This window comes from Kogia breviceps, chromosome 3 (assembly GCF_026419965.1).
Source record: "Kogia breviceps isolate mKogBre1 chromosome 3, mKogBre1 haplotype 1, whole genome shotgun sequence".
NCBI classification, from domain to species: Eukaryota; Metazoa; Chordata; class Mammalia; order Artiodactyla; family Physeteridae; genus Kogia; species Kogia breviceps.
The window spans coordinates 150404115-150431870 of NC_081312.1; the positions used below are offsets into that span (position 1 = coordinate 150404115).

The 27756-nt window shown below is 51.2% G+C and overlaps 2 protein-coding genes across 13 annotated transcripts in view; one reads left to right on the plus strand and one right to left on the minus strand.

Moving 5' to 3' along the window:
* TICRR (TOPBP1 interacting checkpoint and replication regulator) overlaps positions 1-884 on the plus strand; it is an 88902-nt gene extending 88018 nt beyond the window's left edge. Inside the window, exon 22 of the mRNA XM_059056577.2 lies at positions 481-884. Coding sequence (XP_058912560.1) covers positions 481-593 — 113 coding nt within the window. The 3' untranslated portion in view covers positions 594-884. The remainder of the gene's footprint in view (positions 1-480) is intronic.
* KIF7 (kinesin family member 7) overlaps positions 1-25568 on the minus strand; it is a 38423-nt gene extending 12855 nt beyond the window's left edge. For 3 of the 12 annotated variants that reach the window (XR_010839826.1, XR_010839825.1, XR_010839824.1), the window contains exons 1-20: positions 25516-25568; positions 22974-23325; positions 21506-21706; positions 20734-21127; positions 19943-20477; positions 19337-19453; positions 18538-18765; positions 17474-17613; positions 16951-17075; positions 16625-16777; positions 15166-15368; positions 13904-14101; positions 13376-13501; positions 13015-13191; positions 11711-11926; positions 10785-10991; positions 10422-10620; positions 10190-10336; positions 9507-9986; positions 1488-1610 (exon numbers count right to left, since the gene is read on the minus strand). Coding sequence is in view for 2 of the 12 variants with exons in the window: in XM_067029884.1 (XP_066885985.1) it covers positions 9613-9986; positions 10190-10336; positions 10422-10620; positions 10785-10991; positions 11711-11926; positions 13015-13191; positions 13376-13501; positions 13904-14101; positions 15166-15368; positions 16625-16777; positions 16951-17075; positions 17474-17613; positions 18538-18765; positions 19337-19453; positions 19943-20477; positions 20734-21127; positions 21506-21706; positions 22974-23301 (4068 nt within the window). In the remaining 10 variants the exon portion in view is untranslated. Of the gene's footprint in view, positions 1-535; positions 565-1487; positions 1611-9014; positions 9987-10189; positions 10337-10421; positions 10621-10784; positions 10992-11710; positions 11927-13014; positions 13192-13375; positions 13502-13903; positions 14102-15165; positions 15369-16624; positions 16778-16950; positions 17076-17473; positions 17614-18537; positions 18766-19336; positions 19454-19942; positions 20478-20733; positions 21128-21505; positions 21707-22973; positions 23326-25515 lie in introns of those variants that run through there. The other 9 variants (XR_010839827.1, XR_010839833.1, XR_010839832.1 and 6 more) reach the window with 9 other exon arrangements.
* Positions 25569-27756: the final 2188 nt, after the last annotated feature.

The window sequence follows — 27756 nt, forward strand, 5'->3', positions numbered from 1 at the left end:
GTGAGAACGGACTGGCTATTATAATCAGCCTTCAGACTCTAGGATTCCCCTCGACCCCACCTGGAAAGAATGGGATTCACCCTGTTAGCTGCACTGGTTAGAGAGGTTTCCTCCTTCTGCTAGAACTGAAGCGGGGTGCAGGAGCCACTTCAGTGGCTCTCTTCCCTCAAGACCATGATAGAAATCATGCAAAACAGCAAAACTGCCACAGATCTGAGACAAAAAGAACTGCAAAGTATCAAACTGAAGCGCCACAGGTATCCTGCATTTTCACAATTACTTGTTGCCGTCAGCTCTGTGCTGACAGTAAGGGCAGAAGGCCTTGAAAAAGTACGGGTAGTGTCCGTGGGATGAGAGAACCTACAAGCAATGCTGGTTTTAAGTCCATCTTAACATGTAACCCTCTGCAGTTGAAGCCCATTCTCTTTTGTTCTGTTCTCAGTTACTTCCTGTATGCTAAGTCTTTCTGCCTTTTTCTAGATGAGGATGTGGATGTATTTTCCCCCACGGCAGAAGACTCTCCTTTCAGCCAAGCATTCTCCAGGAGACGTCCCTTCAGCAGAACTTACACACGGAAGAAGCTGATTAGCTAGTTAGGATGGAACTGGTTGGGGGACTTATAACTACAAACACTACTGAGCTTGCCCAGAGCTACCACACTTCTTAACAGAAGTGCTCTGACAGCAGTTTTCTCTGGACGTACAAGGAATTCCAAACATGTACCATAAAAGAATTCTTAGTAATGTACCCAGAAACTCGGTTCATTTGAGCCAAGGCCCTACTGGTCTCATCATATGCAACCCTCAGTTTGCTGCACAGAAACAGGAATAACCAAGGCGTAATGGAACTGAGGAAATTTAAAACATGAAGGTGAGGTCAGCCAGGTCCCCATGGGCATAAAGAAACTGGGGCCTGGTCCCAAGCCTCCTTTACCATGATCAGCTTTCAGATTCCTTCAATTTTTCAAATCCCCCTTGTGGAGTCAGTCCACCTCCAAGCCCAGCCCTAACCCACAATGCCTGCCCTGCCTTAGTAAGGTGGTATAGCTGGTGGTGTAACTCAGAGGCAGCCTGGGAGTCAGGAACCAGACAAGGAACTGTTAAGATCAGGATCCCATTCCACCCCACCCCAACTATGACCATGGCAAGTTCAGACCACTCTGCTTCACTTACAAAATGGGAGAAGGACCCCTACATAGGTCCCTCAGAGAGCTGCTATAGGCCAGGACCCCAAGACAGAGGCAGTGCCTGGAGATGGAAGCAGCATACACCAAACAGAAGACTGTGGCATGGGGGCAGAATAAATGTTTTGCATTCCCTGTGTAACAATAAAATCATCTCTAGCTACTTGGCATTCAGTGCATTTCTGTATATCATTCCAGCCTAAGGCTAAATGTGACTATGGTCCAGCTCTAGTGGTTTCTCAAGGTCTACCCCAAGAGCTGGCTAGTCCCTGGCACGGTTCCCACCATTCACAGGGAGACTCACCTGATCCGTGGATATGCGCAGAGCACCGCGTGGACCAGTTTGCTGTCAAGTCTTGGCCAGGAGCTTGGCTAACAGTGAGAGCTGATTCAAAACGGTCTCATGGTCTCTGAAAAACTTTCAAGCCTGTTGTATTCCCAAACCCGAGTCTTACTATGATCTTGTAAATCAAACTCTAAGTGAAAACTCCCACTTCTCCCTCCAGAGATTATTATCATTTATTTTAAAATGGTTTTCAAAAATCCTGATACTACTAAGCTTTTCAGTCTCCCCCCCCCCCAATATACATAAGACCATTTAAACCACAACCCTGTTGCCATCGACTGTTCTGTGACAAGCCTTGGCTGAACTTCAGAACCAACAGCACACACACATCAGCATGAAACCAGAATCATCCCGAAACTCGAGCCAAAAGGTGGCAGAAGGAGAGAGACAAGATGGCAGAGTAGGACTTGAGCTCACCTCCTCTCACGAAAACACCAAAATCACAACTGACTGCTGAACAACCATCAACAAAAAAGACTTGAACCTACAAAATATTCTATACCCAAAGACCAAGGAGAATCCACAAGATAGTAGGAGGGGCACATTAGTGATATAATCAAATCCCTTACCTGTGGACTTTCTCCCACATGAGTGAGAGTTCTGAGCCTCACGTCGGGCTCCCCAGCCTGGAGGTTTGGCATTGGGAGGAGGTGCCCCCGGAGCATTTGGCTTTGATGGCCAGCTAGGCTTGAGTACAGGAGCTCCACAGGACTGGGGGAAATAGGGACTCCATTCTTAGCACACAAAAAGTTTCACAAGCACTGGGGCCCAGGACAAAGCAGAAACTCCATTACAACTTGGACCAGACCTACCTGTGGATCTTAGAGGATCTCCTGTGGAGGTGGGGGTCAGCTGTGGCCCATTGTGGAGACAACGACACTGGTGGTGGATGTCCCAGGCAACACTCATTGGTGTGAGCTCTCCCAGAGGTTGCCATTTGGCCACCAAGACCTGGCCCAACCCAACAGCCTGCAGGCTCCAGTGTTGGGATGCCTCAGGCCAAACAACCAATAGGGTGGGAACACAGCCCCACTCATCAGCAAAGAGGCTGCCTAAAGTCATCCAGAGCCAATAGCCTATAAACACCCTTTGACATGGCTCTGCCCACCTGAGGGACAAGACCCAGCTCCACTCAACAGTGTGCAGGTACCAGTCCCTCCCACCAGGAAGCCTGCACAAGCCTTAGACCAAACTCACCCACCAGCAGGTAGGTACCAGAACCAAGTATTAAAATCCTGCAGCCTGAGAAACGGAGACCACAGACAGAAAGTCAGACAAAATGAGACAGCACAGAAATATGTTCCAGACAAAGGAACAAGATGAAACCCCAGAAGAACAACTGAGTGAAGTGGAGATAGGCAATTACCCTGAAAAAGAATTCTGAGTAATGACAGTAAAGATAACAAGATCTCAGAAAAAGAATGGAGGTACAATACTGAAAGGATACAAGAAATGTTTAATAAAGAGCTAGAAACTTTAAAAAACAGATGAACAATAACTGAAATGAAAAATACACTAGAAGGAATCAATAACAATAAATGAGATAGAAGAACGAATAAGTGAGCTGGAAGACAGATTAGTGGAAATCATTGCTGTGAAAGAGAATAAAGAAAGAAGAATGAAAAGAAATGAAGGGGGCTTCCCTGGTGGCGCAGTGGTTGAGAATCCGCCTGCCGATGCAGGGGACACGGGTTCGTGCCCCGGTCTGGGAGGATCCCACATGCCGCGGAGCAGGTGGGCCCGTGAGCCATGGCCGCTGGGCCTGCGCGTCCGGAGCCTGTGCTTCGCAACGGGAGAGGCCACAACAGTGAGAGGCCCGCATATCACAAAAAAAAAAAAAAAAAAGAAAAGAAAAGAAATGAAGGACAGTCTCAGAGACCTGGGACAACATTAAATGCACCAACATTTGCATTATAGTGGTCCCAGAAGGAGAAGAGTAAAGAGGTCTGAGATAATATTTGCAGAGATAATAGTGGAAAACTTCCCTAAACATGGGAAAGGAAACACTGAAGTCCAGGAAGCAGAGTCCCATACAGTTTAAACCCAAACAGGAACATGCTGAGACACATATTAATCAAACAGACAAAAATTAAAAACAGAAAATATTAAAAGCAACAAGAGAAAAGCAACAAATAACATGCAAGGGAGTTTCAGCTGACTTTTCAGCAGAAACTCTGCAGGCCACAAGGAAGTGGCATAATTTATTTAAAGTGATGAAAGCGGCAGAAGAACTAAATAGACATTTCTCCAAAGAAGATATACAGATTGCTAACAAACACATGAAAGAATGCTCAACCTCATTAATCATTAGAGAAATGCAAATCAAAACTACAATGAGATATCATCTCACACCGGTCAGATTGGCCATCATCAAAAACTCTAGAAACAATAAATGCTGGAGAGGGTGTGGAGAAAAGGGAACCCTCTTGCACTGCTGGTGGGAATGTAAATTGATACAGCCGCTATGGAGAACAGTACGGAGGTTCCTTAAAAAACTACAAATAGAACTACCATACGACCCAGCAATCCCACTACTGGGCATATACCCTGAGAAAACCATAATTCAGAAAGACTCATGTACCAAAATGTTCATTGCAGCTCTATTTACAATAGCCAGGACATGGAAGCAACCTAAGTGTCCATCAACAGATGAATGGATAAAGAAGATGTGGCACATATATACAATGGAATATTACTCAGCCATAAAAAGAAATGAAACTGAGTTATTTATAATGAGGTGGATGGACCTGGAGTCTGTCATACAGAGTGAAGTAAGTCAGAAGGAGAAAAACAAATACCGTATGCTAACACATATATATGGACTCTAAGGGAAAAAAATGTCATGAAGAGATTAGTGGTAGGACGGGAATAAAACACAGACTTACTCGAGCATGGACTTGAGGATATGGGGAGGGGGAAGGGTGGGCTGTGACGAAGTGGGGGAGTGGCAGGGACATATATACACTATCAAATGCAAATTAGATAGCTGGTGGGAAGCTGCTGCATAGCACAGGGAGATCACCTCTGTGCTTTGTGACCGCCTGGGGGGGTGGGATAGGGAGGGTGGGAGAGAGGGTGATGCAAGAGGGAGGAGATGTGGGAGCATGTGTGTATGTATAACTGATTTAGTTTGTTGTAGAGGGAAAACTAACACACTATTGTAAAACAATTATACTCCAATAAAGATGTTAAAAAAAAAAAATAAAGTGATGAAAGGGAAAAACCTACAAGCAAGAATTCTACCCAGCAAGGCTCTCGTTCAGATTTGACAGAGAAATCAAAAGCTTTACAGACAAGGAAAAGCTAACAGAATTCAGCACCATCAAACCAGCTTTACAACAAATGATAAAGAAACTTATTGAGGCAGAAAAGAAGGCCACAACTAGAAACAAGAAAGTTACAAATGGGAAAGCTCACCAGTAAAAACAAACATACTGAAGAGGTAGAAAATCATCCACACACAAATATGATATCAAAACCATCATTGTGAGGAGAATATAAATGCAGGATATTGGAAAAGCATTTGAAATTAAGAGACCAGCAACTAAAAAAATCTTGTATGTATACAGACTGCTATATCAAAACCTCACGGTAACCACAAACCAAAAATCTACAATAGATACACAGACAAAAAGAAAAAGCGATACAAACACAACACTAAAGATAGTCATCAAATCACAAAAGAACAAAAGAGGAAGGGAAGAAAAAAGACCTACAAAAACAAATCCAAAACAACATGATGGCAATAAGAACATACATATTGATAATTTCCTTAAATGTAAATGGATTAAATGAGCCAACCAAAAGACACAGACTGGCTGAATGGATACAAAAACAAGACCCATATATATGCTGTCTACAAGAGACCCACTTCAGACCTAGGGACACACACAGACTGAAAGTGAGGGGATGGAAAAAGGTATTCCATACAAATGGAAATCAAAAGAAAGCTGGAGTAGCAATACTCATATCAGACAAATTAGACTTTAAAATAAATACTGTTACAAGAGACAAAGGACACTACATAATGATCAAGGGATCAATCCAAGAAGATATAACAATTATAAATATATACACCTACAAAATAGGAGCACCTCAACATATAAGGCAAATGCTAACAGCCATAAAAGGAGGAATTGACAGTAACACAATAATAGTGGGGGACTTTAACACACCATTTACATCAATGGACTTATCACCCAGACAGAAAATTAATAAGGAAACAGGCCTTAAAGGACACATTAGACCTGATGGGCTTAATTGATATTTACAGAACATTCCATCTGGAAGCAGAATACACAGTCTTCTCAAGTACGCATGGAACATTCTCCAGGATAGGTCATATGCTGGGCCACAAAGCAAGCCTCCATAAATTTAAGAAAATTGAAATCGTATCAAGCATCTTCTCCAACCACAACACTATGAGATTAAAAATCAATTACAGGAAAAAAAAACTAAAAAAGCGCAAACATATGGAGCTAAACAATATGTTACTAAAAGACCAATGGATCACTGAAGAAATCAAAGAGGAAATCAAAAAATACTTAGAGACAAATGACAACAAAAACACGATGATCCAAAACCTATAGGACACAGCAAAAGCAGTTCTAAGAGGGAAGTTTATGGCAATGCTATCTTACCTCAGGAAACAAAAAATTCTCAAACAACCCAACCTTACACCTAAAGCAACTAGAGAAAGGAGAACAAGTAAAACCCAAAGTTAGTAAAAGGAAAGAAATCATAACAATCAGAGCAGAAATAAATGAAATAGAAACAAAACAATAGAAAAGATCAATAAAACTAAAAGCTCATTCTTTGAAAAGATAGGCAAAATTGATAAAACTTTAGCCAGACTCATCAAGGAAAAAAGGGAGAGGGTTCAAATCAATAAAATTAGAAACGAAAAAGAAGGTACAACTGACACCACTGAAATACAAAGGATCAAAAGAGACTACTACAAGCAACTATATGCCAATTAAATGGACACTCTAGAAGAAATGGACAACTTCTTAGAAAGGTACAAACTTCTAAGACTGAACCAGGAATAAACAGAAAATATGAACAGACCAGCCACAAGTACTGAAATTGAAACTGTTGATTTTAAAACTTCCAATAAACAAAAGTCCAGGACCGGATGGCTTCACAGGTGAATTCTATCAAACATTTAGAGAAGAGTTAACACCTGTCCTTCTGAAACTATTCCAAAAAATTGCAGAGGAAGGAACACTCCCAAACTCATTCTATGTGGCCACCATCACCCTGATACCAAAACCAGACAAAGATACCACAAAAAAAGAAAATTACAGGCCAATATCACTGATGAACACAGATGCAAAAATCCTCAACAAAATACTAGCAAACAGAATCCAACAATACATTAAAAGGATCATACACCATAATCAAGTAGGATTTATCCCAGGGATGCAAGGACTTTTCCATATCTGCAAATCACTCAGTGTGATACACCACATGAACAAACTGAAGAATAAAACCCATATGATCATCTCAGTAGACGCAGAAAAAGCTTTTGACAAAATTCAACACCCATTTATGATGAAAACTCCAGAAAGTGGGCCTAGAGGGAACCTACCCCAACATAATAAAGAATTAAAATATAACATATGACAGACACACAGCTAACATCATTCTCAATGGTGAAAAGCTGAATTTCCTTTAAGACCAGGAACAAGACAAGGATGTCCACTTTTGCCACTTTTATTCAACATAGTTTTGGAAGTCCTAGCCTCAGCAATCAGAGAAACAGAAGAAATAAAAGGAACCCAAATTGGAAAAGAAGTAAAACTGTCACTGTTTGCAGATGACATGATACTATACGTAGAAAATCCTAAAGATACTGCCAAAAACTACTAGAGCTCATCAATGAATTCAGTAAGGTTGCAGGATACAAAATTAATGCACAGAAATCTCTTGCATTCCTATATACTAACAATGAAAGATCAGAAAGAGAAATTAAGAAAACAATCCCATTCACCACTGCAACAAAAACAATAAAATACCTAGGAATAAACCTACCTAAGGAGGCAAAAGACCTGTACTCCGAAAACTGTAAGATGCTGATGAAAGAAACTGAAAATGACACAAACAGTTGGAAAGATATACCATGTTCTTGGATTGGAAGAATCAACACTGTCAAAATGACTATACTACCCAAGGCAATCTACAGATTCAGTGCAATCCCTATCAAATTACCTATAGCATTTTTCACAGAACTGGAACAAAAATTTTTTTTAATTTGTATGAAAACACAAAAGACCCCACATAGCCACAGCAATCCTGAGAAAGAAAAACAGAGATGGAGGAATCAGGCACTCTGACTTCAGACTATACTACAAAGCTACAGTAATCAAAACAGTATGGTCATGGCACAAAAACAGACACATAGATCAATGGAACAGGATAGAAAGCCCCAAAATAAACCCACGCACCTATGGTCAATTAATCTACAACAAAGGAGGAAAGGACATACAATGCAGAAAAGACAGTCTCTTCAATAAGTGGTGCTGGGAAAACTGGACAGATACACACATTAATAAAAGAATGAAACTAGAACATTCTCTAACACCATACACAAAAACAAACTCAAAATGGATTAAAGACCTAAATATAAGACTGGATACTATAAAACTCTTAGAGGAAAACATAGGCAGAACACTCTTTGACATAAATCACAGCAATATCTTTTTGGATCCACCTCCCAGAGTAATGAAAATAAAAACAGAAATAAACTAATGGGACCTAATTAAACCTAAAAGCTTTTGCACAGCAAAGGAAACCATAAACAAAATGAAAAGACAGCCTACAGAATGGGAGAAAATATTTGCAAACGAAATGACCACCAAGGGATTAATCTCCAAAATATACAAACAGCTCATGCAGCTCTATATAAAAAAAACAAACAACCCAATCAAAAAATGGGCAGAACAGCTAAATAGACATTTCTTCAAAGAAGATATACAGATGGCCAAAACGCACATGAAAAGATGTTCAGAGAAATAAAAATCAAAACTACAATGAGGTATCACCTCACACCAGTCAGAATAGCCATCATCACAAAGTCTACAAATAGATGCTGGAGAGGGTGTGAAGAAAAGGGAAACCTCCTACACTGTTGGTGGGAATATAAATTGATACAACCATTATGGAGAACAGTATGGAGGTTCCTTAAAAGACTAAAAATAGAGCTACCACATGATCCAGCAATCCCACTCCTAGGCATATATTGAGAGAAAAGCATAATTTGAAAAGATACATGCACCACAACGTTCATTGCAGCACTACTTACAATAGCCAAGACATGGACGCAACCTAAATGTCCATCGGCAGAGGAATGGATAAAGACATGGTACATATATACAATGGAATATTACTCAGCCGTAAAAAAGAATGAAATAATGCCACTTGAAGCAACATGGATGGGCCTAGAGATTATCATACTAAGTGAAGTAATAAGTCAAAGACAAATATCATATGACATCACTTATATGTGGAACCTAAAAAAATGATAGAAATGAACTTATTTACAGAACAGAAACAGACTCACAGACTTTGAAAACAAATTTACAGTTACCAAAGGGAAAAGGTAAGGGGAGGGATAAATTAGGAGTTTGGGATTAACATATACACACTACTATATATAACATAGATAATCAACAAGGACCTACTATATAGCACAGGGAACTCTACTCAATAATCTGTAATAACCTATATGGGAAAAGAATCTGAAAAAGAATGGATATATGTATATGTATAACTGAATCACTTTGCTGGACACCTGAAACTAACACAACACTGTAAATCACCTATACTCTAATATGAAAGAAAAAAAATTTTAAGAAGCCAAAAGGTGGCAATTGGGTATTGCAGCTTAAAGGAAATGAATGGTAGGAATCTGCATCATTTTTATACAGTTCTGGGCTGTGGCCCAAATTTGTTGACTCCAATTAGAAAGATCAGCACCTGATTCAGAGTTTGAGGTAAGGACTGCTTCACAGAAGGGAGCGTCAACATCACAACTTTCAGCAGGCTCCAAATTTCCCTCCAAGACCGGCTCTGCCCCAAGAGCCTACAGGGGGTTTTTTCTGACATCAATCATCCCTGGGCTGGTCCTTCGCAGTTCCCGCCGGGGCTTGGGCAAGAGCCCGAGGTTCCAGGGCAGACCCATCTCACCCACAGGTAGCATCCGCCCCACCAAGGGTTCAGCGGCCTCCCGCTGCCGTAGCTCCTCAGGGGAACCCTGCTCCTCGCTGCACAGGCTCGAGCGTTTCCATGTCGATGGTAATGGGGCATGGACCAAGTCCCGCATCTCCTCACGGGCACGGGGCACACCCTCAGTGACAGGGGGCTGCCACAGAGGCTCAGGTGCTGGGTGGGGCTCGTCTTCACTTCCAGGGGCTTGTCTGTTCTCCAGGCACAGGGTCCTCTTCTCCCCACCTGTCACTGGGAATAACAACATCCTTGTCAGAAATGGAGTAGCAGTACCTTCCTGAAGTCCTAGCTTCCCAATGCCCCAGTGCAATAAGCAACATGTGAAATGACCCAAGAGCTGAAGTTAGAGTGGCTTCTAAGCTTTCTCCAAAACAAAGAAAACCTGATGTCAGGGCAAAGCATTGGCTAGCCTGGTGACAGCACATAACAATTACCCCTGCTCTGGCCGGCAGCATTCAAACTACTGAGCTTCTGTTTTAGTTCCTGGTTGATCCACATGTGGCGGCCCAGCTCCTTCTCCAGAGCTTGAATTCTGGTCTCATACTGCCTCTTGCTGTCTGCTAACCCTTCACCAAGGTGGTCTGGAGGGAAAAGGCAGAAAGAGGTGGCAAGGGGCTGCGGGCAGGCAGCAGGCAGCACAGCCTTTGGGGCAGGCCTGGGCCTCACCTCGGCTCTGCTGGAGGAGGAGCTGGATATCCTGCTCGTGCTCCTTCTGCTGCCGGGTCAGCTGGCGGTCCATCTCCAGGCGCTGCCGCTCCAGGGCCACCTCCAGCCAATACACCAGCCTCCGCTGCTCCTCCAGCTGCATCTCCAGCTCCGAGGAGGCAATCTGCTGCTGGTGCTGCTCCTCTCGGAGCGTCACCACCTGTCCCAGGGCCCAGCCAGGCTCAGCCCCAGTGCCAGCTCCCTTCACCCAGGGAATCCTCAACCGGGGCTGCAGGTATGTGACCGACTAGCCACCAACGCCATCAACCTTCTCCCACCGAGTTCCAGAAGGAGGGGTCAGGGGCTTGTGGGCCGGTGACCCACCTTGTCAAAGTACTTGCAGAGTAGAGCTCTGGTCTCCGAGGATGAGAGGTAGCTGAGCTTGGCCATGAGGTTCATCTCGCACTGGGACAGCAAGGAGGCCGAGGCCCGCAGCACCCGCTGGCGGCACGTGATGGCCTCGTTCTTGTACTCGATGGCAGCGTCCAGGGCCTCGATGGCCTCATCCAGCTGGAACAGTGTCCGCTCCTCCTGCAGGGACACAGGATGTGTGGAGGTGGAGTACTGGCTTCCTGCTCCACAGAACGCCCGCGCCCTGAACAGGTCCTGGGCAGGCTTGCAACAGTCACACGCAGCCATGACTCAGCCCGTACGTGTCCCCTCATCCTAGCACAGGGTCAGCACATGGAGAGAGGGGCCCCTGGCCACTACGGCAGGAACAGGGACGCTTCCATCTCAGCCTCAGCCTGGGTGGGTACACGAGGCTGGGGCTCGCCAAGAGACTGCCCTCTGGAGCACGTGGCCTCTGGCATGGCCTGCACTCGGGAGACCCTGCACTGAAGGGAAGGCGTGCTGGGACCACAGAGGCACCCAAGATCTGCTGAGGTCCGCTGCTCTTAACACGGGCTTTCTCTGCTGTCAGGAGGGCAAACCTGTGTGGCTATGAGGTGTGCTGACATGGTCCCAACTCTCATCCCACATTAGGGAGATGAGAGGTGTGAGCATGTGATACATACACGAGGTCAATGTGCCTCAGGACGTGGAACGAGTCCAGAGTCCAGCTGGGGTGGGACCGAGGGCAGCCAGGCCCAGCCGTGTGTGTCCCAGACACGGGGGCTGGGGCGTGGGGGGAGGGCCAGTTCTGTGCGCTCTTGGTGGGCTAACACCCGGGAGGAACGCATGCGTGGCCAAAAGCAGCAAGGCCCGCATTCAGCATGGAGCAGGCGGCGAGGGCCAGCCCGGGGGCGCACCTCAGGCGATAGCAGGCTGCCCTGTCTCAGCTTGCTGTCAATCTCCAGCCGCTGCTTCAGCAGCGCGTCCTTCTCCTGGCGCAGGGCGTCGATCTCCCCGCGGATCTGCTGCTGGCTCTGGGCGCTGCCCTGCCGCAGCTGCCCGCTCTTCTCGGAGAGCTCCTTCTCCAGGTGCTCCAGCCGGCTGGACACACGCACAATGTCCTCGTTGAGGGCCTGGGGGCGGCACAGCTAGCGATTAGGGAAGAAGCAGGCCCCATCCTCCCCAGGGCGACAGGGATGGCCCAGCCCCACCACGAGATGCTGAGGAGGAGTGCTGCTCAGCAGGAGGCCTGACTCTCAGCTCTGCATAAGCCAGGGAGTGGGGGCCTATGGGACCCAAGCCTCTGAAGAGGGGCCCCCAGAGCTGGACTGGAAGGAAGATACAGACAAGCTGAGGAAAGGGCAGTCCTGACAAGGAGGGGACGACCCGGGCAGAAACAGAACGGGATGGTGGTGGCCTGTCACTATGATGACGTGACTCCAGCTTGTGATGGGAATTATGGGGAATCAGTGGCCAAATCCCAAAGGCCCTTCTGGGAACCTGATGTGGAGGATGTAAGGGCTCTAGTAGCCGAGGGAAGTTCCAGATAATCCAGCTGAACCCTCTTGGACTCCATGAGGGCAGAAGTGAGTCTGGAACCCTGTGGGAATCTAGCCTGAGCACCCGCTGCTGGAACATGCTCTGGGCTTTGTGTGTGACATACCCCTTCTCTGGTCCTCACGGCCACACTGTGATTCCATCTGACAGAGGAGGAAGGTATGGCTCAGAAGCTTCCCGCTCAAGAGGAGGCAATGAAGCCTAGCGGAGCTGGGTGGGGCCAGGTTCGTCTGCCTCCAGTGCCAGTGAAGGCTCTTCCTCTCTGGCCATACCACCTCTCCATACCTGTGGTTCCCTGTTCTGCCTGCACAGTCCAGAGCAGGTGGTTAATGAGGTAAAATGAATTGTGGGATAGATACTTGGAGAGGTTCTTCTACCCACACAGCAGCGCCTGTATCACAGACACCCTAAAGCCCTAGAATTCTTGAGAGATCCACAGGATATAGCCTGACCTGGCTGGAACTCACCTGGCAGGGACATCACCTAGAAGAACCACACCTGTCTAGGACTCACCTGGCACTGTTATCAATTGGAGAGATCTCACTTGGAAGGACCTCACCTGATGGAATCTCACCTGGTGGGACCTCACCCGGCAGAAACTCAGCTGGCAGGCTCTCTCCTTGCTGGACCTCACCTGGCAGGGCCTCACCGGGCAGGGCCTCACCTGGTTGGACCGCAGGCGCTTGCTCTCCAGCCCTGTCTTCTCCTGCACCAGGGCCTCCTTCTTGGCCAGGATGGCCTCCCGCTTGTGGAGCTCCTCCCCCAGCTCCTCCAGTGCCCGCCGCTGCCGTAGGACCTTCTCCATCTCCTGGTCCAACCACTTCTTCTGGTCCTCAGTCTTCTGAGGGACAGTGGAGGAGGTGGGGAGGGGACTCAGCTCTCACCTCTGGCTGCATGGGTGGTGCGGGTGGCCACCCGGGTCAGGTGGGGAGAATGGTGTACCCACCAGCTGAGCCCCTGGGGACTCTAGCAACTGGCCAGCCTCCCTGGCCAGGCTGGGGGTGCAGGCTCAGCCCAGGCCCCACCTGCTGCTGCTCCAGGCTGACAACAGAGCCGTTGCTGCCGCTGCGCCGCTTCCTCTGAAATGCCGCAATCTCTTCTGTCTTGATCTTCAGGATCTTTTGCTGCTGCTCGTGCTTCAGCTCCAGCTCCTGGGGATGTGCAGGGTGAGAAGCTCAGTGGGCAGGGCCGTGAGGGGTACCCACATCCTCCCAGAGCCTGTGATCCCCCAAGCCCAAAGGAGTGCCTACCCTGCTCCCAAGACAGCCTTGCACAGCAACCCTCAGCCTTGCCACCCCCAAGTCTCGCTGGGGACCCGCAAACAGAAGCAAACACTTGCAAGACACCAGTCCCCTTATGTAATTCATCCTACTGAATTCTAACCCTAGCCCTGAGTTTCCCATAACTCTCCTCATTTTCAAGTAAAAAAACAAACTCAGGGAAGCCAAGTGAGCTGCTTTATAAGGTCATGTGGCTGTAAGTGCTCCCCTGGCTGTGTGCCCCGCCTGGCCTCCTGGCTGGGACACAGGCACCCCCCCGCCCAAGTGCCCGACCTTGACACGGTGCTGCCGCTTGTTCATCTCTGTCTCCAGGCGCCGCTTCTGCTCTGTCTCCTCACGAAGCCGCCTTTGCAGCTGCCCCTGCTGCTGCCGCATGAGCTGCACATTCCTCTCCAGCTCCTGCAGCCGCTTCTCGCTCTGGGCCGACAGCGACACCAGCCGCTCTGTCACCTGCTTCTTCTCCTTCAGCACCTGGGACCAACACAGCCTCCGCTGGGCCACACGTGGGGGCTGCCGAGAGCCTGGCATGGTGCCGGGCACTCAACAAGGGCAGGCAGGACAGCAGAACGGCGCATAGAGGGACAGACAGAAGGGAAAACAGGCAGTTGGATGACGGACTAATAAAAATATCAAAATTATAAGAATGTCAAAATACTATGACACTTATTATGTACCAAGCGCTACATCAGGTGCTCTCAGTATACTAAACGATCCTAACAATCTGATGAAAAGGTTTTAAAGGTTTCCTACTTAACAGATTAGGAAACTGAGGCACTGAGAGGTTAGGAAACTTGACCAAAGACACACAGCTAGTAAATGGCAGAGCTGGGATTCAAACCCAAGCAGTCAAGGCTCCAGAACCTGTGCTCTTAATCACTCTACTGTACGGTCTCTTGGACACCTGAACTGAGAAAAGAAGGAATGAATAATGGGTGGACAGCTGCAAAGAAGAATGGATGGCAGGGTGGGTGGACAGACAGATGATGGGATCATATAAAGGTAAAAAACAGGATGGACAGATAATGCAAGGGTCAATCAAGGGGAATAGAAAGACAAATGAATAGATACATAAATGGACAGTTAGTCATACCAACTGATGAAAGGACAATCGGACGGATGGATTAGACAGACGCATGGACTGACGGGTGGACGGACAGAGGGACGATGGTTTGGAGAGGTGGGTAAACGGAGAACTGGAAGGGCAGACAGACGGAGGGAGGCGGGGGCTGCAGGACGACGCCCCCACCCCTCACCCTCACTGGGCTCCTAGATGGTCTTCGGGCAGGCCCCACCTCCCTGCCTCTGCTGTGTTTAAAGCTGAGCCGACTCCCAGCACCGCCAGCTTCTATCTAATGCCAGCCTCACCCTCAGAGACCAGGAGGGCGTTAGTGCCACCAGTTGGGGCTGGGGCGCGAGGGCCTGAGCACCCACAGGTTCCACAGTGAGCTTGGGCTCCAGGGCTCACATGTCTTGATCCCAGGACCCTGGCCTGGGAGGCTGCAACCACCACCCCCAGGGTCCGGACAGGTCAGTACCTGCACTTGGCTCTGAGCAGCAGCAACCCTCTTGCGGAACTCCTGGAGCTGCGAACACTCGCTGGCGTCCTGGGGCTCCTTGCCCTCAAGCTCCCGCAGCTGCCTCTGGCCTTCACTCAGCTCAGCCCGCACCCGCTCTGCCTCCTGCTCCAGCTCCCGGATGCGCTGGCTGTGCTGGCGGTTCAGGGCCTGGGCCGCCTTCCCTGGAAGAAAAGGCGAGGGTCGTGTCAGCACAGCCCCTCTGCCTGAAAAGCATCATAGTTCGTTCTCCTGGAAGCTTTTCCAGACCTCTGTCAGCCCTGGACACCTACATGGATTCTGCCACGACTCTGTACCCCGAGAACCGTGATTTACTTAATATTTTTCTTTAAATTACACATTTTTCAAAATAGCCTTATCCATAGCAGTTACCCAGGGAAAATACGGGTTTACTTATTTTACTTTTAACTAACACATGCTAAAGTAAATATGTAACTTGAGCCTGCATGCAACTAAGCCTCTAGAACTAACTTCCATTTGTAGGAAATATGGAGGACAGAGCGACAAGCTAAATGACACCACAGGAAGCTAACAGACAAACCCAGAACATTTGGGGTTTGGACCATTCTATAGGATGACTGTGAAAAGATGAGAGAAGGGAGACTTCAGAGAACTAACGTGCAAATATAACGTGTGGACAAGCCCGGAGCTGCACACAGACACTGCTGAAGAGCTGCTTCTGCTCTGGGCATTGGGAGGGCATCAACTTGTTATAGATGTGCTAATGGCATTTTGGTTAAAATGTTGAAAAAGAGGTATACTGAAGGGTGTAGGGATGAAATGACATGCTGTCCTGGATTTGCTTCAAAATATTTCAGCAAAGAAAAAAGGGAGAGATGAAACAAATGCGAGCAAAGCTTGGAAATGCTAAATCTGGTGATAGGGACTCTCATATGTGTTTGAAATTGTTCCCAGTGCATTTTGGAATAAATAAATTTATAACTATTAAAATTAAAAAGCTCAACTAGTCACCACCGAAAATCATCCACTGCTCGTTCACCGGTATCACCAGTAGTAGACGTGGATGATTTGGGGACGCTGATTGCTCCCGAGGACCGGGAGATTCTGTGCCCAGTGCGGTGCCTGACACACAGCAATTGATTAATAATACTGGGTTGGCCAACAAGTTCGTTTGAAAACCCAAACGAACTTTTCGGCCAACCCAATAATAAGAACTAATGCTTCCTGAAAGCCAGCCTAAGCACTTCACTTGAATTAGCTCATTTCAACAACCTATAAAGCAGGTTCAGTTACTATCTCCATTTCAGAGAGGAGAAAACTGAAGCACAGAGGCGTTATCCTACTTGCTCAAGGTCACATATCTGGAAGAAACTGAGCTGGTTTACCAAACCTATGCCACCTGGACCCCGCTCCTAACCACCCTCAGATGGGAGGCCAGCCCAAAAGCCCTCCACCTCACCTGTGCGGACCAGCTCGCCTATGAGCTCCTCCTTCATGCGGATGTTGATGGCCAGCTCACGGATCTTCTGCTGGGCTTGGGCCAGCCGCCACTCAGAGGCCATGGCAGTGGGGGCCTGGAGGGGCCGAACCAGGGCCTGGCTCCCACCAACCACTGTAATAGGCTGACTGTCAGGGCCGCTGACAGGGAGAGGGAGGGGAGGGGGAGGGGGAGGGGGAGGGGCATGCCCTGGCCAGGGGCAGCCAGGGGTTGTGTGTGGACTGTCCGGGGTGGCCAGTCCAGGACCATGAAGGGGAAAAGGGGTCAGGACCCTCTCTGTGCCTTACCCAGCTCACCTCTGGGCCCCGGGACGGTTGCACCCAGCAACTCCAGGCGAAGCTCTGGGCCCTTCCTGTTGAGTGGACTCCCTGGGCAGGCCCCCGTCCTCTGGCTCCCCTTACTGATCCTATTCCTGGAGGGCAGAAGTGGGAGCCTGTACCCCTCCCCAGCCCCAGCCCAGCTACCTCCTGGGCCCAGGAGGGGAAGAGAGGCCACCAGGGTCACTGTGACCCCAGGATGTCAGTCTGGCAGAATTCTGAGGCCAGCAGCTGAGCTGAGAGGGTGCAGGGCAGCTGGGGGAACCAAGGGTCAACTTGGAGGCTGAGAACCAGGAGGTCTGGGCCCATCCCCTCAGCACACTCACCCCAGCAAGAACTCTTGATTCAGAGCCCACAGTCCCTGCCTGCTCTCCCCCGAGGGCCAGCCAGGGTGACGCAGGTGAGGGCACCCTGAGACCCCAGTGGGATCCTCCTCCTGCCCAGCCAGGGCCCTGAGCCGGTCCTTGTCAGGTGGGCCGTGGGTCCCACTCACCTGCGTGGGTGCAGGATCCGTCGGGGTGGCTCCTCCTCACCCCCCTCCTCCTCTTCCTCTGATGCAGCTGAACAGCGACTTCCCAGCCTCTCTGCCTCTGCCAGCAACTTGGCTCCAGCCTCCCCGCCATTTGTCACCTGCTAGGGGAATGCCAGGTTTCAGGATAGGAAGCTTCTAGGGCATTCTCCATCACCCATCTCCCACCACCAAGTCTTTGCTCCTACCTACACCCCACCTTGTATGCTCCTCACATCTCTACCTCTTCCAGCCCTACCTTACCTTCAGGATCTAGCTCAAATGACAGCTCTGGGAAGCCTTTCCAGTCTCAAGTCAGAGCAGGAGCTTCCTCCCTCTTCGCTCATTCCTTCCTCTTCTCCCCGTCTTCTCTTCCCCCTCGCCACCCCTGCTCCAGCTCCCATAGCAAACCTGGCACTCCTCGGGGGATAACTGGTCCTTTCTATCTTGTATACAGGTCATCTTCACCAAGTTTTATCTCACCAACAATGCCCTGCTAGAGTAGGGGGGCTGCATAACAGGCTTCTGCCAAACCCACGTCCTCCCTCTCCTCAGTCCCTCAGGCCTTTAGAGCTGAGATGACCCAGAGCTCTCAGGCAGATGCAGGAGCAGCCTTTGTCCAAAAGGCCCCAAGTGACAGAACTAGAAACAAGAGACCAGGCTTGAGGAGCAGATTAGAGCTCACGGAAAAGTGAACTTGCAAAGAAACGCATCCAAATATGGAGAGGGTGTGGCCTCGGAGGTGATGAGCTCCCCATTCCTGGAGGTATGTGAGCTTTCCATTCCATACTGGAAGCCAGAACCCCCTCTATAACCTCCTCACTCCGAGCAATCTCCAGGTACCCCAGGGATGCTCAATGGCACCAGATCCTTCTGAGAAGCCCTACCCAAATTTTGGCCATTCCTCTAGGAACACCAGAAAGGGGCATCTCATAGCTGGTCCAATGAAAGCATGGGGTGAGGGACATATTCCCCAGCATGACCTTCCCCTGCCAGAGCCTGCCCAGGTCAACAGGGCCAGCAGACACCCAGCCTCACCACCTCCTCACCTCTCCCCAATTCTCAGGGCTAACTTCATCTCCAGGAAGGCAGGCAGGGGGCACCATGCCCAGCACACGGGTGTGGGCACCCCCCAGGGGGGCCGTGTGAGGCCGGGGCATAAAGGATTCAGGAGGCAAGCCCTGCAAGAGCCCTGGGGGCCCCCAGCCAGGCCGCACCAGCTCCAGCTGCAGCCGCAGCTCTGCCATCTCCTCCTGCTGTTCACGAAGCCGGTCGCTCTGCAAGACACAGTCCAGGTGCTGATGGGGCAACACGGATGTGCGAAAGGTGGGATGCAGGGATGCTGAGAGGCAGAAGCGCAGGAAACTGAAGAGTACGTCTGAGGCCACCCTGCCCTCTCTGTGCTAAAATGGAGGAGGGCCAAATACCTCTGACCACCTCTTGGTGTCCCTCCCGCGCACACACACTGCATTAGTTCAGGTTCAAACTCACCCACCCTGCCACATCCTATCACTCCCTCCATATCCATGTCATTCACTGCCACCAGAGGGCGCCAGGAGCAATGCTGACCCAGTTACCCTGGGACAAAAGGAAAAGCCCAGCTCTGGAGTCTCACCCTGCTACCGCTCCAGGCCCACTTCCTATACATCCTCATGACCACCCTGCACACCCACCCGCGCCAATGTGTTCCTCACCTTCACACTTTTGCTCATACTGTGCACCCCGTATCCCTACCCATCCTGCCAGAACCCCACACCTGGCTAACTTCCTCTCATCCTGACAGGCTCAGCTCAGTTTCACCTCCCAGCAGAAGTGCCCCCGCCACCACTGTGGAAGGGGGTGCCCCACCTGCAGTTTGTACTGCTCCATGGCGTCCTCCAGTGCAGCCAGAAAGTCTTGGTTCTCCTCCTCCAGCCGGGCCACCTGGCTCTGCAGGGCCAGCAGCTGCAGTGCCCCCTCATCTTCCTATGGGGCCGGGAGAGAAGCTTCAGGGGCAGGAGCTGTCAAGACAAGCCTGCCTGTCCCTGAGACACCTCAGTCCTCTCCCTGCCCTGCCAGAGGTTCCCTTAGCCGGGCTTGCTACTCTGCTCCTAGCCCTGCCTGCAACAGGGGCTCGAGACCCCACCTGGCCTGCAGGTCCCCTCCACAAGCCATTGGGCCAGCTCTTATAATTATTAACCATACTTTCATTAACAATAACATCACTATTATTAGGAACAACTAGCCTTCACCTGCACTTGTGACACCTTCAGTCCTTACATCACCAGGAGGTAGATACTAATGCTATCCCTATTTTACTGATAGAGACCCTGAGGATTGGAAAGTCATCAAGGTCACCAGCAGAAGTGCCTCTGAATCCCGAATGTGCTCTGCTAATGAACAAGGGGCAGGGATACAGCTAGCTGCATGAAGACTTTCTTCCTTCCCCATCCCCTCCCCACCCCTAGGCCACACCTGACCCTTGGCCACCTTTTGTCCACCGGGTCCCTGCATGGCCTGCTCCTCGGCGGAGGCGCTCTCGATGCCGCTGTCGGGCCCAGAGGCGGAGCTTAGGGCGCTGCGCTCGCCCTCAACGGCGCACAGCCAGTCGCGCACCTTGCGGGCAGCGGCGCCAGGCAGCCCGGGCTCGGCCTGTAGCTCGCGCAGGAGGCTGTAAGCTGCGTCGGTGCGGGCCCGGTAGCGAGCGCACTCGGCGCCCAGGCGGGCGGCGGCCGCAGCGGAGGCGGCGGTGGGGCCAGGGGCGCGCCGACCGCGGTGGATAATGCGCGTCTCCGAGCGGTGTCTAGGCGGCCCCCGCGGGCCAGCGGGTGCCTCCTCGGGCGCCCGCTCGGCCTCGGGCCGCCAGTTGACAGTGGCGCGGTTGCGGATGTTCTGGGCGCGGCTGGCGTAGTTGAGGGTGTTGAGAGTCTCATCGAAGTCTGAGGAGGAAGGGCTGATGCAGGCGATCATCACTGTCTTGGCATTCCCGCCCAGGGAGTCTTTGAGGATCCTGAGGGCGCCAGGCGAGACGCGTTAGGGGACCCAACGTGCCAGGGCCAGAGGTCCAGACCCCAAACCGGGTCCGATCCTCGGCCTGCTTCCCCATGGGCCGGATACCTCGAACCGCGTGGACGGCACGCCCCCGAAGCCTGAGGGGGACCCATCTTCTAGTCGCCTCCCCCCAACCCCAGAGGCCAGACAGTAGCTAGAACTAGCGTGGCTCTTGGGGTCCCTTCTCCGTGGGCCTGCGGCCGTCGGCAACTCACCGGGTGATCTTGGAGTCCCGGTAGGGGATGTGGCTGCCGCGGCGCTGGGGGTCACCCAGGGCGCTGATGACGTTGCCCAGCGCCAAGAGGCTGCTGTTGATCTGGATGCTCTCCTTGAGCCGCTCGCCTGTGCTGCCTGTCTTGAGCACCCTCTCTGAGCCCGCCAAGTCCACGAAGTGGAACTTGGAGATGAGCAGCTGGCCCGCAGCAGGTCGGGGGAGGCGGCTGGGGGCGCGCCCCCGCTGCTCCAGGGTCACGGTGAACACAGTGTGTGAGCGGCTGGAGAGGCGGTTGAGGTGTGTGGCCCCCGTGTGCCGTGCTGCATTGCCCATCTCCAGGAGGCTCAGCACCTCATCCAGGCCCTCCACGTCCACCTCCTTCACTCCACACAGCACTGCGGGCACAGAAGGCCATGAGCCCAGGGCAGGGGCAGCCTGAGACTGACAGCCAGGAGAGCAGGCAGAGCACGGCTGGTCCTCTACAGCTCTTCCTGACTCAGGGGTCCCTTCCCCATGCCCAGGAGGTCCTGCCCATACTGGCTGGGGCTTGAGAGGGCTCCAGCTTCCCCACGTTCACCTCAATGCCTCTCACTCTGGGCACACCAATGTATACTGAACTCAGTAGAGACGGGAAGCGAAAGCAAAACTTTCCAGAGCTTGGTTTCCCAGTTAGGAGGTACCCCCACTAGACAGGTAAGCCACCCTAAGCAGATAAAGCCTCCCCAAGCCAGGTATCCCGCTCCCAGCCAGTGGAGGACCCAGGAGTTCCTCACCAACATTCCCACGATCATCTTCCCGAAGCTGGATGTCACGGCTGGCGGTGCCCACCTCCAGCAGGTCTCGGAACTCCTCCTTGTACACTTCCAGGTAGGACACGTGCACCAGACAGTCAAGCAGGTCATTCTCATCAATCAGCTTAAAGGCCTCGGCCATGGCCCGTGGGATGATGCCCTGCTCGTCCTCATGAAGGGAGGCTGAGGAGACACCGCAGGGCCTCCTGCCACCATGCTTTCAGCTGGACATGGCGCCCATAAGGCCCAGAGGCCCCTAGCAGCAGCTGGAGGATGGGGTTCCAGTGTGGAGAAGGCAGCAGCAGAGGCCAGGATGGGCTGGGCAGCCGGAGCCAGGCCATGCCCCAGGGTGGTCAGGCAGAATTTCAGAGTGGGAAGCAACTTCTCAAGGTTCAACCAATCCCTTTCATGACGTAAGCATCCCCTCCACTACATCCCTGCCAGGCGGTCAGATACCCTTTGCTTGATAACCCCTGGAGACTCATTACCATAATCTATGCTCAGTTAAATTTAGGACTTCCTAAATTTATCCCAAAGAAGTACTAAGAGGACATTCAGAACACATTCTTCCTCATAACTCAATAAAAATGTAAACATCCTAAGTGTCCATCCTAACATCCAAACAGGGGATCTGGTTAAATAAGTAACCTTATACTCACAATGGCATGCCAGGCAGCCATTAAAATTTTTGATTGAAGAATATTTAATGATACAGAGAAATGTTCACGACATATTGTTAAGAAAACAGGATACAAAAGAATGGGTACACTATAATACCATTTTTTAATGTATACTAATTTTCACCCAGAAAGACTGAAATGCTAACAGGGTGAGTGATTTCTGAAAAGCAATTATCAAGTAAGTTTTATTATGTGTATGTGTTTTCTGTATTTTCCTAATTTTCCACAACAAACACGTACACTTTTAAAACCTAGGATAAAGCAGTTCATGCTCCTTAAAAGGGGGCAGTTCCTTCAGTTGGCCCAAAGCATCTCTCCCAAAACTCTGCTCCAGAGCCTCATGGAACCAGCCTGCTTCCCTGCTATGCAGCAGCCAAAGCATATCTTTTCCAGGACAGTTCCCCTTCCAACCACTCTGACTAGAACATGGATTCCTGACCCCCAGCAGCCACCCTAACAACCTCCAGAGACAAGCCAACTTCCCGTGCCCTTCCTCCTCGTGAGGTGCCCAGAGCCAGACAGCATGGTCCCATATCTATGGAGTTGAGAAGGTCACTCACCTCCGAGGACTCTTCCTGCCTGCCTGACCCAGCCCACTGACACAGCTGGTCCCACTCCAGGCTGCAGATCTGTTTAGGAAACCTGCCCCTCCCCCCTCCACCAGCCTCCTCATCTTCAACAGGGAATGGCAGCAAGAGGGCAGGGGCAGAAATTCAGGAGACACTGAGGACCCTCAACAAGGGGAGGGGGCCTAAAGCAGGGTCACTCACCCACACTGGCCTCCCCCATGGTGTACGTCTTCCCGGAGCCTGTCTGACCGTAGGCAAAGACGGTGGCATTGAAGCCCTCAAAAAAAGCCTCGAGGAGGGGTTGCACGCAGGCCTGGTACACAGCCTCCTGCCCGGCGTTCTCGTCCAGCAATACGTGGAAGCTAAAGTGGCGGTCCCGGCCCAAAGTGACTTGGCCGTGCCCCGGCTCCACCCTCAGGCAGCTCTGGTGCCCATGCAGCAGCTCCTTGGGCAGCAATGGGCGGACTCGAAGGGCCACCCTCACTGGGGCCTCCTCAGCCCCTGGCAGCCTCTGGGCCTCCAGCCCCATGTTGAGGGAAGGCTGTTCCCTGCCCTGCAAAGAGAGGAAGAGGCCCCTGCCATCAGCACCTGGACTCACCTTGCAGGTGACCTGGAGCCAGATCCTGAAGCTCCTGACCTTGCAGGGATTAAAAGGGAGGGTGGTCAAAACTCAGAACATCCTCCATGCCCCAACCTAATGCCCAGATGCTGCAAGGGCCACGATAAAATCCTACACAGTAACGTTTCATGACTCCCATCACTGGCAAAATAAGGCCCTAACTCCTCCACATGACATCGAAGGGTTTCTGTGTTCCAGCTGCATCCTTCCCCTGGGACCCTATCCCCTACAAGGAAGACATACAGACACACACACAAGCAGCACCACATCAGGGATCTCTTTTCCCTAACACCCACTGGGTTTTCCATAGTCTCTGCCTTTGTCATCTCACATCCCCTGCTCCACCTTCTTAAAAAGAGTCAGCACAGGACAGGAATAAAGTTGCAGACGTAGAGAACGGACTTGAGGACACAGGGAGGCGAAAGGAGAAGCTGGGACGAAGTGAGAGAGTGGCATGGACATATATGCACTACCAAATGTAAAATAGATAGCCAATGGGAAGCAGCTGCATAGCACAGGGAGATCAGCTCAGTGCTTTGTGACCACCTAGAGGGGTGGGATAGGGAGGGTAGGAGGGAGACGCAAGAGGGAGGAGATATGGGGATATATGTACACATATAGCTGATTCACTTTGTTATACAGCAGAAACTAACACACCATTGTGAAGTAATTATACTCCAATAAAGATGTTTTAAAAAGCAAATCCTTTGAGACCAAGCCCCCACCATCAAATACTGCCAATCCCATCTTCTAAATATCAAGTACACCTGCTTCTTTCCATCCTATTACCAAAGCCCTGATCCTGCCCACCGACATCTCGACAGAATGACATTTACCAGCCTCCTCACTGGCCTCAGCCTCCCTGTACCTTCCTATGCAGCAACCGGGGCATTTTTCAGAAATGCAAATGTGCTCACATCACTCTCCTGCTTAAATTCCCCCCAAAAGAGACTTCCTAATGCTCTTGAGATTCAAAACCTTAACAGGAAAAAAAACTTTTAATGGGCCCTGCCTACCGTGACTACTTACCCACTATACTCCACCCTCCCTCACCTTTCTCCACCTGCAGCACACTCAGTGTTGCCCAAGACTCCTCATCCCTCCAGGCTTAGGCTGGTCCCACCTTCAGGGAGCCAGGGAGGGGCCTCTGCTCTGTGCCCCCACCACTACACACACACACACACACACACACGCGCGCGCGCACACGCACACACACACACACAATGCCCTGTGGTTCTCCCATCAGCCACTGACCACTCCGGAGTCTTCCCTTGCAAAAGACAGATTACCCGTCGTTCCACCCCGCCCCCCACGTCCCAATCTGGGAGCTGGGAGGCAGGTACCCTCCTGTCCCCTTCGTGCTGCATTTTCAGCACCCAGCACAAGGTCCGACGCTTAGTAGCTCCCAACAGTGATGAATAATCTTCATCCAAGTAACCTTCCCCATCCCCTTCCTCCCTTCTCTTATCGCAGTCCTCACCACTCCCTACCCCCACCTCCAGGTCCAGCACTTTACTTTTCACTACTTAACGTCTCTCAGCAGCTGTAACCGTTCGTTCGTTCATTCAATCATTAGCCCCTGCTGGGTGCCCGGCCCTGGGGCCACAGCGGTAACTGCCTCGCGATACTGTGGGCGCCTTCGCGCACCCCTCACCCAAAGCTTTTCCAGCCCCGTGCAGTCCCGGCTTCTCCGCACCCCGGCTCGGGGCACTGTGCTCCGCGCACCGAAGGCGCCCGGACAACACCGGGGCGGTCGGGCGCCCAGGGTAGGGGAACCGGAGTCGGAAGCTCCAGGCACGGGATAGGAGCTCGCGGAAAGTTCAGAAAAGTGATTACAAATGCGAATCCAACTCTCGCAGCGTGGGCGCTAGCTCCTCCTGGCCAGGCCCGGAAGGCCGGCCTCAGGCCCCCGACTTAGGAAAGGGGAGACTCCCACCCGCCCAGACACGGACCTCTAGGAGACTGAGAAGCAAGGATGGAGGAGGTCCCCGTGCTCGGTCAGGGCTCCCCAGGCGTGCCGACACCATGCCACCTGGTCCAGGCCTGCCCAGGGACGGGGCGAGCGCTCGCCTCCTCCCTCCCACCCCGGTCCTCGACCTCCACCCCTCCCCCGCCCACACCCACCTGCTCGGCTGTGAGCGTAGCCCCCCGCGGAAGTCAGGCTCTGAGCCCCAGCGCGGCGCGCGCGGATGCCGTCACCAGGACCCCCGCCCACCAAAACATCCCGCCCCTCATCCACAACTCCGCCCACCTGGGCGCTCGCGGGTAGCGGCGCGGGCTACGCGGCGCCGCGGAGTTTGTCTGCAGACGGGGCGGGGCGGGGACAGGAGAGGCGGGGGGTTGGGCGTGGCCGGGACTGAAGTGCGGGGCCCCTCGACCCTGGGCCCCCAGCACCGTGTGGGCGCCCCCAGCACCGCCCGGAGTCGCGAGCACTACTCGCCAAATTCTGGGGACACAGCGACCAACAGGGCCGCCCGGATTTCCGAGCTGGAGAAGCCCACCAGCTCATGGAGCGGGGAGCCTAAGTTTTATAATGCAAGTTGTAACAAGTGAGAGAATGAAAACTAACTAGGAGACATTTTCGTTCCGGGAGGGGAGCGTGGATTTTCTAACCCTGAGACTACGGTTAAGTGGCCTAAAAATCAACGACTCTTGGTTCGTTAGTTCATTCAAGTGCAGACCTTCCCTCCTTCCCGCCATTGCTACCCTTCTAACGCAGCACTCCCCACGCCCCGTCAAAGGTCAGCAAAGCCTCCACCCCTTTTTTTAATCTGATTTCACTACCCCTTCTAAAGCTGAGAAGGATTCATTCCCCCCTGAGATATTCGGGGTTGGGATGGGGGCCCACTCCCAGCGGTGTGGCCAAGGCCCTGGCTGCACCCTGGGCACTCACACCAGGCAGGGGGTGGATGGATGAAACCACGAGGGAGCTCCTATTCAGGCCTTCTAGCATTCTGGGCAGAGAGCAGGATGGCTGCTGGCCCCTCCTGGGGGCAGCCTCACCCCAGGGTAGGCCCTGACAAAGTCTGGCCTCACAGTTCTGGCTTGTAAGCCCCCAGTTGGGAATGGGCATGGGATCCACTGGCCTGCTGGTGGATTACACTGCCACCAAGCCTTGGGTTCCTGGATGGACAACTGCCCCTAGAAGAGGCCACTGGGAGTTGGGGGCTGCTGTAGAGTTCTTAGCCAACCTCTCCAGTTGGGGAGGCAATTTTGTGGGTGAACAGCCAGTGGAAATCCTGCAGAGGTATTCATCCTGCATCTACCCGGGCAGGTGCTGACCAGTAAACTGCCCCCAAACATCTCTTCCAGCATGCCCCCACCATCCACCCCATCGCTCAAGGCATCTTTGACTCCTCTGTTCTCCTGTCTACCACCAAGCCCTGATTCCCCCTCCTCAGTAGCTTCCAGTCCAGGCAAATCTCTTCATCCTCCACAACCTTGCTGCCCAATCCACTGCTGTCTCTTGCCTGGGCCACTGCAAAGCCTTATCACTGGTCCCCCTCTGCCCTAGTAATGCATGCCAATTTTTAAAAAATGTTTTTAAAAAGCACAAAAGTACAGGAGGCAGGTAGGCACAGTCATGTTTTGGAGGGTACCCTTCCAACTATTACTCTCCATGTTGCTTAGTCCACTAAGGCTGCTATAACAAAATACCGCAGACTGGGTGGCTCATAAACAACAAATATTTATTTCTCACAGTTCTGAGGGCTGGGAAGTCCAAGATCCTGGTGATGGCAGATTCAGTGTCAGGTGAGGCCCCACTTCCTAGATGGCCATCTTTTTACAGTATCCCATATGGCAGATGGGACAAGCTAGCTCTCTGGGGTCTCTTTTATAAGGGCACTGATCTCAATCATGAGGGCTCCACCCTCATGACCTAATCACCTCCCAAAGGTGAGCCTTCAAATACTATCATACTGGGGGTTAGGATTTCAACATATGAATTTGGGAGACACAAACATTCAGACTATAGCACTACGATATACAAGCATGTGCATACATATATGATATATACAAGTATGTTATACATATTATAACTTGTCTTACTAAACTGTGAGTTCCTTGAATGGAGTGTGCTTTATTTATCTCCAAGTCTCTCTCCCTTGGCCCAAGACCTGGCATAGTCACTCCATGAAGGTTTTTGGTCAAGTTATTTTAGAAAGGAAGGAAAAACTGTCTTTGCATTAACAGAAATATGGATGTGGATCAATATGGCTCATATTTTCATTTTGTAGGCACAAACGACAGAGTGGTATGTAGAACATCTTTGGAGAATGAAGAAGTATCCTCATGATGGCATCTCCTTACGTCAAGCCTCCAAACTGGATAACAGACCATCCTGTCCTCAGTTCAGAGTCCTTT